Below are 12,469 nucleotides of genomic sequence, written 5' to 3'. Positions count from 1 at the left end.
GCTCCATCATTCATCCTCAAGTTATTTTTAGATAAACAGTTGTAGTTTTTTCAAATATATATTTGACTTGACTTGCATTACATCACTATGTCATGAAGTTATTTGATCTAGCGTTTTTTTTTTTTTTTTTTTTGTATTTAATTAAAGGGTATATTAAGTCAGAGTCAGGATAAAGCCCTTCGAAGAATTGGAGAATTAAGAGAGGTAAGTTTAATGATTAGTACTTTGAGTATTTTGAAAATACTAATTACATCTCTTATATTTCTCAGAACAATTGTATGCTGGTAGTTTCATATACATTTCATTGGTTATATTTAATACTGACTGGCTAAGACTACAAGAACAGAGATTCGTTGTGACACTTTTTATTTGTGTGATTTTCCTAAGATATGATTATTGGTGAAGTTGGTTGAATAAGATGCTTAACTTAGCAATGTAATATCATTTCCTATATGAACATTTAGTTACAATTTCCAAGTATAACTAACCCTTCTATTTGGTATTTCAGGCTTCGTTTTGTTATTCCTAAACTATAATCTTTTTGATAAAATAAACTAAAAATTACAAACATTATAATTTTTGAATTATTATAATCTAGATATATATTTATCATTGGGAATTATGCTTTACTAATTTCTTCATCTATCCTGTCCTGAGAAGGATAGAATATATTAGTTTATACTAGTTGGGGGATGGCATGCTATATCTCTGCTACATCACTACTTACATTATAAACATTTTCAAATTTTTAAATTGTGAAATAAAACAGATATAGGACATCACATATGCACAATGCATAGCTTACATGTATAAAGTGGACATCTGTGTAACCACCACCAAGGTCAAGAAATAGAATGTTGCCAGGCATCCCCAAAACCCCACTGTGCTTTCCAACCCAGTCACAGCCCCATGTCTCCTTCAGAAATTACCATTCTGTTGACATTTATAATGATCACTTCCTTGTTCCTCTTTAAAGTTTTATCACCTAAGTGTGCATCCCTAGACACCCTCATTTTAACTGTTTAACATTACTATTTTTAAAAGGTTCAGATATACTTTTTAAGCCTCTTTAAATCTACCATCCCCTCCATCCTTTTTTTTTTCCTTATAATTTATAAGGATAAATTATGCTTGCTTTTAACCCTGTTGTGTCATCATTCTACAAGTATATTTAATGTTCACTACCAGTTTTCTGCCAGTGTATTTCTAGTTATGTTTTATCATCTAAAGCTCATTCTCTAGTAAATTTCTTAGGAAAGGCTCAGAGAAACAATATTCCTTGAGTTCTTATATGTTGAGAATAATTTGTCTTGTTCTGTTTGAAGGCTGATTTTGCTGGGTATAAAACTCTTGACTCCACTTCTTGAGTATTTAAAATATATTTCTCCTTTGTCTTTTGGAATAAAGTATGGCTATAAGAAAAGTCTGATGATAATCTAATTTTCTGTCTCTGGTAAGTCTTGTGCTCATTTTCTATGATGCCCGAAGGAATTTTTCTTTGAAGTGCAGTAATTTTTTATTAGAATGAATATCTTGATCTTGGTTGTTCTGGGTTGGTGTTGTTGCATACATGGCATGCTCTTTCAATATGAACTTCAAAAATGTTTTTATTTCAGGAAAGTCTCCTTGCATTTTAATTTTTAGTGTTTGTTCATTCCCTTCCTTTGGTTTTCTGTTTCAGGGAGTCCTGTTATTTGTTTTTTGGTTCTTTGCCTATCTTAAATGTTTTCACTTTCTTTTCCATCCTTTTAAATAAGTTCCTCCCTTTTCACCTTCTAGTTTTCTTAAGGCATTGTGTGTTGTGTTTATTCCCCCTTTTTTGTTGTTCCTTCTAGTTTAGTCTTCATTTATAAAATTATTTTCTTTTCTCAGTTCTGTGATCTAATTTCTACATTTTCCTAATTCTCATTTATGTTATTCTTTTATAATTTGCATCATTTTAAAAATGTTTTTTAGTTCATTTTGAAATAGTATATTATTGTACTAATTATTTTTTGTGTGATCATGTGTTTCTGGCATGTTTTCATTGGCTGAAGCTCAATTCTTTTTTTTTTATTATTATTTTTTATTATTATTTTTTACATGGGCAGGCACCGGGAAACGAACCCGAGTCCTCTGGCATGGCAGGCAAGCATTCTTGCCTGCTGAGCCACCGTGGCCCGCCCTAAAGTTCAATTCTTAACATTTTCTTCTCCTTATTCTTTTTTCCCTATAGTAACTTTGTATACTATTTGACATTGATGATTTTTGACATTGATGATTTGACATTGATGATTTTTCCCTATAGTAACTTTGTATACTATTTGACATTGATGATAAAAATATGGTGGCTTGCTTTCTGAGATTTTCTGTCCCCCCCTCTCACTTTTACCTGTATATTCTCTTTTCTTTTTCGGTTATTCTATTTTGTTAAATTTTTGATACCACTCCCAGTAGTTTCTCTTCAATATGGGACCCTGGTCCAGAGAGGAGCTCTGGTAGATCATGTTTGAGGTTTTATAAAGGCTAGCCTATTCTAGTTCCTTTATGCCTTGACATGGGGCCATGTGTACTCAGCTGCTATTGGAATGGGCAAAACTACTTGTGGTTTGAGCTGCTATTTCAGGTTAGTCTTTTACACTTTTCAGTGAGTACTGTGGGGCCTTTTTTGGGTTTTTTCTATTTGATCCATTTGATATCTTTGTTGCTTTCCTCTGCTGTTGAAGAACTTGATAATAAACCTAGAAGTTCCAAACTGGAATCCTGTATGGATCCCATTAGCATACGTGTTTTACTGTTATTAATGTTTTTTCCCTGTCCATTTGTATTTTGTGTTCATGAAGAATATGTTTTTTACCTAGTATTGTAGATGTTCTCCATGGATTTTGTTTTTTGGTACTCTTGTTACTGTATTACTGAAACCAGGTTTATTTTGAGAAGTTTGGAACAGGTAGCTTTAGGGTAATCAAAGAAAGTTCAGTATTTCTAACAGTATGTGATTTATGGCCCTTATTAACCCAAGATGTATAGTATATGGTGAAAGTATAGACAAGTTCAAGAAGGACTTATAGGTAAAGAAGAAGAAAAACAAGCGAATATGGATTATCTCCCTTGAATGGTTGATGTCACCAAGACATACCTTCCTGCAGAATGTCCATTGTTTTTATTATTAACGACAGACAATTGTCTAAAATAACTATTCGAATTAATCATATAAGAAATTCTTGCGTTACATTATTAAATTTTTATTCTTGTTGATATATGTTTTTAGTCTTTTGCAACAACCTCTTTTACATAACAAAGTTCTTAATTTTTTGTTATGATATAAAAGAATGATTATACAATTTGCCACAATCCCTAATAAATCCTTTACAATGTTCCAAATATAACTTTGAAAGCCAGGGTAATTTATTTTTGTTATACTGACAAGACCAAACATTGGTCTCTATGAGATAAGTAATGCAGTTATCCTATCCTTTGCATAATTTCTTTTGGATTAACACTTCAGAAGAATTTATACCCATTTTTGAAGGGGTAGAGAAGGAACAAAATATTAATTTCTAGTGTACCACAAGCCTTCACATTTCTAGCTTAGCTTGGAAGACAATGTTACAGTAGTGTTCTTAAAGTAATAGGTGTGACAGGGAGGGCCATACAGTAGGGAGGTTCATGCATTAGGGAGGTTGCTGGGAGTAAGATAATAGCTAAGGCCATCCCCTTTTTTTCTCTGCTTTGTATAACTAGTAAGAGACTTTGGTAGAGGGACAAATAGTATGACACTTTACCCAGAAGATTTTTTTTCTATTGACTAATATATATTCATTTAGTATCCTTTTTTTTTGCCCTTTGTCTTGTACTTTGTGAATAAATGAAGGTTCTTAATTAGGGATTTGGTATATTCTGTATCTGGTAAGAAATTAAATGCCCAGATTTTATGCAGTTAATGATAAGTTATATGTCATAATGGACAGCAGGCATGATTGAAACTCAAACAGTATGCATGAGAGGTTAGGCATCAGGTTTTGAGGGTTTTTTATAATAGCATTAGAGCTCGGAACACAGGGAAACCTGTTTTTAACTCCAGCTTCTCAGACCTTCTCCACTAGAGGTCCCTGACTGAGGGAGTTATGCTCAAGAAAATACAGTCACATGGAAACAAACTTGTACTTTTTAAAATAGATGGGTAAGCAACCACATGATATTCCTCAATGCTGGCTCTTAGTAAAGGTAGGCCTCCTATTTATCTTTTCCCTAATCTAAATTACAGATTCAACATTTTCTTGCATATCAGTGGCGAAAAAGAAAGGGCTAGCTTTGCTATCAGGCTCCAGCCTTACTTATCTACTCACTTACAGGTTTGAGGGAGTTAGAAAACTGTGAGAGTGACTGGGCCAAAAGGCACGTCCTGCGGAGATCTGTGGCAAGAAGCAGATGTGCTGACCTTTCAAAGAGAATGACCGATCAGATGTACAGTTCCACTGCCCCTTTCAGGGAGCTGGCAGAGGGTTGGGTGGAAAGGTAGAAGTGAAGGAATACAGGACTAGAAGATTAAAAGATCTTACTTACCATCTTATGGGAAACCACCTGGCAATGTCTGCTGTGCCCCAAGCATCTGCAAACATCTGTGTCTCTATTCTCCAAGTGTTGGCATTGGTGTCAGCTCTACTCTTTCCAAAATGTTCCCCCCTTTAAAGGCCTCCAGTAAACTAATCAAGACTTATCTGGAATGGGTGGAGTCATATTTCCATATAATCAGAAGGTCACACTCAAAATCGGACATGCCACACATTTTCCTGGAGATAATCTGATCAAAAGTTTCCACCTACAATATTGGATCAGGATTAAAAGAAAAGGCTGCCCCACAGGATAGGGTCAGGATTAAAACATGGTTTTTCTGAGATACATAATAGCTTCAAACCAGCACAGACTACTAGTACTAGCTTCAGTTTTCTATTGTTGCTACAACAAATTACGATAAATGGTGGCTTAAAACAACACAGATTTTTATCTTATAGTTCTGTAGGTCAGAAGTTCAGCATGGTCTCACTGGGATAAAATCAAGGTTTCAGTAAGTCTAGGTTCAGGCTTTAGGAGAGATTCTATTTCTTTGCCTTTCCCACCATCTATAGGCTGCCCACATTTCTTGGCTTGTGGCTCTCTTTCTCCACCTTCAAATACAGCAATGTTGCATCTTTTACTATTCTTCCATAGTCATTTCTACCTCTGACTCTAAACTCATCAGGAAAGGTTCTCTGATTTTAAGGACCTATGTAATTAGGTTGGGCCCACCCAGATAATCTCCCATCTCAAGGCCCCGAGTTTAATCAACACAAGCACATTTTCTTTTGTCATGAAAGGTAACATATTTACAGGTTTCGGGGATTAGTACATGGACATCTCTGGGGACCGTTATTCTGTTTACCACTTAAAATCAGAGAACCTTGTAAAAGCTGTATCATTGTACAATCATCTTCAAGAAACATGGCTACTGGAACACAGCTCTGTAGTTTCAGATACTTCCCTCTAGCCACTCTAATAAACTATAAACTAAAAAGGGGATATCTATATAGTGAGTAAGAATAACCTCCATGATAATCTCTCGACTGTGTGTGAATTCTCTCAGCCACTGACACTTTATTTTGTCTCATTTCTCTCTTCCCCCTTTTGGTTGAGAAGGTTTTCTTAATCCCTTGATGCCGAGTCCCAGCTCATCCCAGAATTTCTGTCCCATGTTGCCAGGAAGATTTACATCCCTGGGACTCATGTCCCATGTAGAGGGGAAAGGGCAGTGAGTTCGCTTGTCATGTCAGCTTAGGGAGAGAGAGGCTACATCTGAGCAACAAAAGACGTTCTCTGGAGGGTGACTCTTAGGCCTAATTTTAAGTAGGCTTAGCCTATCCTTTGCAGAGATAAGTTTCATAGGTGTGAACCCCAAGATAAAGGGCTCAGCCTATTGATTTGGTTGCAAGAATATCAGGAATTCTCCAAATGAGGAAGTTGAATATTTCTCTTTTTCTCCCCATTCCCCAAAGGAGACTTTGCAAATACTTCTTTATTCACTGTTCAGATCACTCTGATATTTATCAGGGCATCACACTAACCTGGACAAACTAACAAAATCTCATACCCTATTCAAGGTTCCATGTATTTGTAGTGTTCAATTACACTGACACCATACAAGTTAATTAGAAAATGCACTAATCAAAATATAAATTTTGTACCAAATAAACATTTCTTCCTTTAGTCTCACACAGAAGTTGAAGTTTTAAGATATGAATGACCATCTGTTTTCAACACCCTGCAATACAATTTCTTTGTTCTTCCTCATGCAAAAGCATTTTTTAATTTGTACATTTAATCACCATCATTGTACACTCTAGGTATTCCTAAATTAACCATCTCAGTCTTTATTGTCTATTTTTCCTTCTGGTTTCACATGTGCCCCCAGCCCTTCTCTCTCTATTATTCTCACATTCAGGCTTCATTCAGTGTACTTACATTATTGTGATACAATCTCATTCCCTTTTAAGGCCAGATAAATGGGAAATAAATGAAGCCATTGTCTTGGATCTTTCTTTCATTTTTTTGTCCTTTTATCAGTGCATGGCACGTACTTTTTCCTGGCTCATCCATATATAATTATTTATTGACAATTGCTGTTTACTGAGCTAACCTCTGGATGGGGTTGGGGCTCATTTTTTGCAGTCTGAAATCACCACTGAATATAATAAGTGACATAGGACCGAGATAAAAATATTAAGGGAAACAGAATTAAGGATATTAGTTGTGTTCTACTCATCAAATTTTTCTCTAAGGAAATAATCAGTACGATTTTGTAAAAATTTATGCATAAAAATATTAACCCCAGGGTTTGCAAAAAGCTGGAAATAATCTACGTGTGTAATAGTAGAAGAATTACTGAATTAGTTGTTATAAATGTAATATTATACAGACGTTCATTATTATTGTACTAAAATGTTTTAATAGTATAGAAGAGAATACATTAGTGATAAATCTCCCTCTCCCGACAAGACCTCACTTCTGCTCTCCAGAGAGAACCCTCAGCAATAGAAAAATTCTTTCATAAAGTTTTCATTTATATAATCACTTTAATTATGTTTTAAAAGAATATTTAGTAATAGAGGGAATGTTTCACAAAAATCACAGTATACTCCAATATCATTGTTCCTTATTCTTGTGACTTGAAAAGAGGCTAGTTTAAACAATTAAACTGAAGGGAGCATTACTGATTACATCCAGTGACAAAAGGAAACTAAATTGTAAATGACTAATTTAAAGCTACACTGTAAATACATTTTATATTGATTTTGGAAAAAGTTACTTTTCTTTCATAGGCTTAAATTTTAACAGAATGATGTGGTATGTAAACTGTCAGATGATTGTAAAGCTTGAACGTTTATTTTCATCCCTGAGTAGCTAGCAGGCAGCTTTTTTCATCTACTAAGATACTGAATTTTAGAATCAATACTTGGATCACTTTTCTTTTTTAAAGGATTTAATTAAGTTGGTGGAATGTATTTAAAAACAAAAGTGACCAGAATGGTGAAGAGACTTGAAATAATCTCCTCTTAGGAGTGTTGAAAAGCCAGAGATGTGTTAGTTTAGAATACCAGAGAACATTGTTATTTATTCAGTATATGTCCATCCATCTATCCATCCATCCATCCATCCATCCCTCCCTCCCTCCATGCATATATGAATACAGGATATTTAAGGGTGTATAGAACAAAATGACCTAATGAAGCTTGTTTTCTAGTGGGGAAGACATACATACACACATGTGTATCATACATTCATAATACAGTATCAGGTAGTAAAAAGTTCTGTGACAAAAAAGAAAGCAAGCATAAAAGATTGAAGGGTGAATGAGAGCTTAGAGGAAGTAGTTAGAGACTGGCTGCTCAGTGAAGAATGGTTTATAGGGGGATAAGAATGGAGGTATGGAGCCAGTTAGGAGACTCTTGTAAAGTAGTAGCAGTAGCCATAGAGGTGGTGGTCCGGTTTGCTGCATATTTTAAAGATATTGCCAGTACGATTTGCTTATGATTAGATGTAGGGGAAGAGAAAGGAATCTAAGGTGATTCCAAGATTTTTGGCCTGAGCGACAAAAGTAAATGGTGATGCCATTTGCTGAGATGGAGAAACAAACACACTTGTTGAGAGAAAAATCAGGATTTGATTTTGGCTAACATCACAGTTTGAACTGTTGTCACATGGGGAAAAGGATTAGATTTCTTTTGAGTGACTCTAGGGGTCTAATCGGTTTAAGGAAGAACATTTTAAGCAGTAGGAAATGACCCCAGACAAGTAGGAGGGCGCAGTTCTGGAGCTAATGAGTTCCCTATTTTGAAGGTGTTATGTGATTAGTCAGCCTGTGAAAAATAATGGGGATCTAAGTAGACAACTCTTAAGGTCATTTGTAACTGTAGCCTTTATTATATAGAGTATTTCCTGCAGAATAGTATAGAGCAGGCAGAAGATGAAAGGGACATGATTAAAAAGATGCTGCTATTGTATCCAAGAACTTTTTATCTAGGTGAAAACATGTAAAACTTGAAAACCATAGTATAAATTGAGCAGTTTTGTGCGCTGTTAGGGTTGCCAAAGCAGAATAGTGGGCAGTTAGTGCCAGACCTTCAGTTTTTTTGAGAATTAGTAAATTTGAAACAATGTAAAAAGAGGGAGGTGCTGGAAGTCCTTGAAAATACTGTTTGAGGGAAATTATTCTTGCAGATGTGTGAGGGATGGATTAAATAAGAGGAAAACTTGGTAAGAAATCTCTCTAGAAGTAAATTAATAATCTAAAATTATAGTGATCTATCCTGTAATTATAGTTGTGGAAAATTTAAGACTTACACATTGAAGAAAAAATATTTTAAAAATTTGATTACATTCAGGTATCATCAACAAAGGTGAGTGAAATGTGACTTTAGGTCTTTTGAGTTTAGGGAATTAGAAACTAGTACTATTTAAAATGTGCCAGATGTTAATCTCTAATATTTCAAAGGAATATTGTGTAAAGGGAGATGCATGGAGAATACAGGACTGTGCCCAGAGGTGTAAATGCTGATAGAATCAGTGAAGGGCAGAGAGTAAACTATATAAGAGGAGAATACAGTCCTGAAGCTGTGAAAAGCAGATGCCTCAGGGATTTAGGAGGCAGTTTCTTGGTGGCTGGAATAGCAGAGAAGTAAATGTTATTGAATTTAGTTAGGATGGTTTATTAATGATCCAGAGAATGCAGAATTTTAAGTAATTTCAGGAATTTGGAATTTTCTTGTTTGGTGGTCAATTGAAAGTTGACCATTTCCTTTTTCAGATAAGTAAGCTTGTGATTTTGGCTTTTGAACACTCACATATTGGGAGGAGGAAGGCTGTATTAGATATTCTTGGTATATAACAATTTAGTTTTAGATCAAATGAATGTAAGGTAACACAAGTAGTAAGATATCTCAAAGTCAGGTAAAGCTTTGCTTTTATCCTAGGTTAGTTTTTTTTTTAGATTGTACCATCTCAGTCTTTATTGTCTACCTTTTAATTTCATTTGTGCCCCCAGGCCTCATCCCTCTATCATTCTCACATTCAGCTTCATGTTAGTGTCCTAACATTATTGTATTACAGTTAGGTTATCTTAGGTAAGTTTTTATTCTCCCCATGTTATTGGTTATTACAGCTCCAAAAAATTATTATTTTTTTCTTATTCTTTAGGGAACAAAATTATTTATTGATGTGAATACTAATGTCTTTTTTTTTTCTTTCTGTATGCTATATGTTGGGGATCACATTTCATTCTTTTTCCATGTGATTATCCTGTTATTTGCAGCAACATTTGTTGAATTTTTTTGGGAAGTGCACAGGCCAGGAATTGAACCTGGTCACTCACATGGCAGGCAAGACTTCTACCACTGAATACCCTTGTACCCCCAATGCTAATGTTTTATATGCTGATTATTTTCTGATTATTGTTGTTGATAACATCTTAAGAGAAATACCCATCTGTTATTTTCATAAACTTCAAGTTTCTTTTTTTTTGTTTTATCCTGAAAACTACCTATAAAATCCTTACGTTTTAGGAGCTCCAAATGGATCAGCAAGCAAAGAAACATCTCCAAGAGGAGTTTGATGCATCTTTAGAGGAGAAAGATCAGTATATCAGTGTCCTCCAGACTCAGGTAAAATATTAAAAAAAAAAAAAAAGTGCTGTAATATTTGGATAAAGATGGATAAAGGGGTTTTGTTGGATTATCTAATAGGTTCCAGATGTTTTAAAAAAATGGCTCATTTTTAAAACTTTGCTTTTCTTTGGTTAATTTTAAAGATAATTTTTGATTCATTGTATCTTTCCACTGTGTTATTGATAATAGCAAACATAAGAACAAATTGCATAGGAAATAAGTTTTTTATTTTTATTTTCTCCCCACTATAGCAAAAGGGATATTGTTTACTCTATACCCTCTCTGTTTTAAGGAAAGTCCCAGTATTGTAGTTTCTCATAATTTTTTTCTGATAAGTACGTTTTCTTTAGGTTTCTCTCCTGAAAAATCGGTTACGAAATGGCCCAATGAATGTTGATTTACCTAAACCAGTCCCCCAAATGGAACTACAGGCTGAAGGCTTCACGAAAGAGAATGCAGAGAGTGATGTAGAGCCAATAGGTAAACTTCATCTTGTCAAAAGTTTAATTTAAAACTAGAGGAAATTGCAGGGCATGAATTGATGGACATGAGCTAAGATCCAAGTGTCCTTGAATCTAACATTTACAGAATGATGCAAGGGTTTTTGTTGGTGGTGGTGATGGTTGGTTCTTTGTTATTATTCCAGAAAAAGTAATTAAGTAACTTTTAAGATATGAAAGTTTTGTTTTGTGAGTAACATCATATTTTCATTGTAATTGAAATTCCTTTATCTTACACTCTTATTGATGATAGTGTTAAATTTCATACAACAGGGCAGTTTTGCTCAGATTATTGAATATGCTATTTGTAGTTGTTTGGATATTTTGGTTTTTAATTAATACTGTTTATGTACTTCTACACTCAAAGATCCCTGTATATGACCTGTATTTGTTTTTTAATTGGAAAAGACTAATCGTTTCATTTTGTTTTAAAATTCAGCCATGGCCTTTTGATTCTCTGAGGCTTTGAGGTACACATTTAGTAAAAAAAAAAATAGTTTTTATTTGCCAGCTCTTTCTCTCAAAGAGATTTGTGATAAACTTGTGGTCCAGCCAGTACTAGATTAAAGGGCCTAAGCAACCAAAATATGAGAGATCCTGAAATTCCCCTGGGGTGTGAAAACATCACTCATAAATGTAAGGAGATAGATGCAGTACTTATCAGAACTCTTCTCAGAAACAGATTAGAATGTGGTTGAAAAGAATGCTACTTTAATCCTTTTGGAGACTGAGACCCACAAGGGGCAATTATGAACAAGAAAAGCTGGTCAACAGACTGTCTTTTTAAGGAGAGTGGATTTAATGAATGTTAATTAACTACTGGGTATTACATAACTGGAATGAAGTGAATCACAGAAAAGATGAATATACTACTCAGCTTATTGTTCATGTAAAGATCATACATAATGAAAGAGTAAAATTTTGGAAGGGTGCCAAATTATTAACCAGCCAGATCCCTTCTTCTTTTATTCTGGCTCGGAGTGTAGCAGAGTGTGGGGATAAGATGACACTCCTGTGTACCAACAGAATTTACCCAGGGAGACCTCATATTCTTTACTGAGTGCCCCTGCTCATGCTGCTTTTTTGTTAGTAGTGGGGGATGGAGCGTCTTCTAAAACATTGGAAACACTTCAGCTAAGAGTTAAACGTCAAGAGAATTTACTTCAGCGTTGTAAGGAAACAATTCAGTCGCATAAAGAACAATGTACCCTGTTAACCAGTGAAAAAGAAGCACTGCAAGAACAGCTAGATGAAAGACTTCAAGAACTAGAAAAGATGAAGGTAAAAGAGTAATGCTTTTTGTTCTGATTTATCCCTATAAAGCTAGATTCTCAGGCGCCAGCATGGAATAGACTTTCTCAGGAAAACCTTCCTCCACCCTCCATAGACTTGGTAGAGTCTCCTTGTTTGGGCTCCTGAATGTTCTAGATTTCCTCCTTTCATAGTATTTACCATGTTTTTGAGACTTCCTGTATACTTTTCTCCTCTAAAAGATTATAAGAGGTATCTAAATTAGATAGAATGTTTAGTGTTCTCATATAAGGAGAGCTATTTAGAGATGGAAAATGAATTTTTAAAATTTTTTTAGGAGCTTCATATGGCTGAGAAGACTAAACTTATCACTCAGTTGCGTGATGCAAAGAACTTAATTGAACAGCTTGAACAAGATAAGGTAAAACAACAAAGTTTATGATACTAAAATTTGTCAGGGGGCCCAGAAATTCACTTTTGAAAGCAGTTGGAAGCTTTCAGATTTCTGCTTTCCAAAATTATTGCAGCTCCTTCCTTGGGAAA

The 12,469-nt window shown here is 34.7% G+C and overlaps 1 protein-coding gene across 9 annotated transcripts in view; it reads left to right on the top strand.

Moving 5' to 3' along the window:
* Positions 1-12,469, top strand: part of GOLGA4 (golgin A4) — a 150,372-nt gene that overhangs the window by 68,916 nt on the left and 68,987 nt on the right. For 4 of the 9 annotated variants that reach the window (XM_077129826.1, XM_077129825.1, XM_077129821.1 and 1 more), the window contains 5 exons: positions 148-204; positions 10,074-10,172; positions 10,526-10,655; positions 11,769-11,956; positions 12,264-12,347. In XM_077129826.1, coding sequence (XP_076985941.1) covers positions 148-204; positions 10,074-10,172; positions 10,526-10,655; positions 11,769-11,956; positions 12,264-12,347 — 558 coding nt within the window. Of the gene's footprint in view, positions 1-147; positions 205-10,073; positions 10,173-10,525; positions 10,656-11,765; positions 11,957-12,263; positions 12,348-12,469 lie in introns of all 9 variants that reach the window. The other 5 variants (XM_077129824.1, XM_077129823.1, XM_077129820.1 and 2 more) reach the window with 2 other exon arrangements.

Source organism: Tamandua tetradactyla, chromosome 15, assembly GCF_023851605.1.
Source record: "Tamandua tetradactyla isolate mTamTet1 chromosome 15, mTamTet1.pri, whole genome shotgun sequence".
Classification (NCBI taxonomy): Eukaryota; Metazoa; Chordata; class Mammalia; order Pilosa; family Myrmecophagidae; genus Tamandua; species Tamandua tetradactyla.
This window is presented reverse-complemented; position numbering and strand designations above follow the sequence as displayed.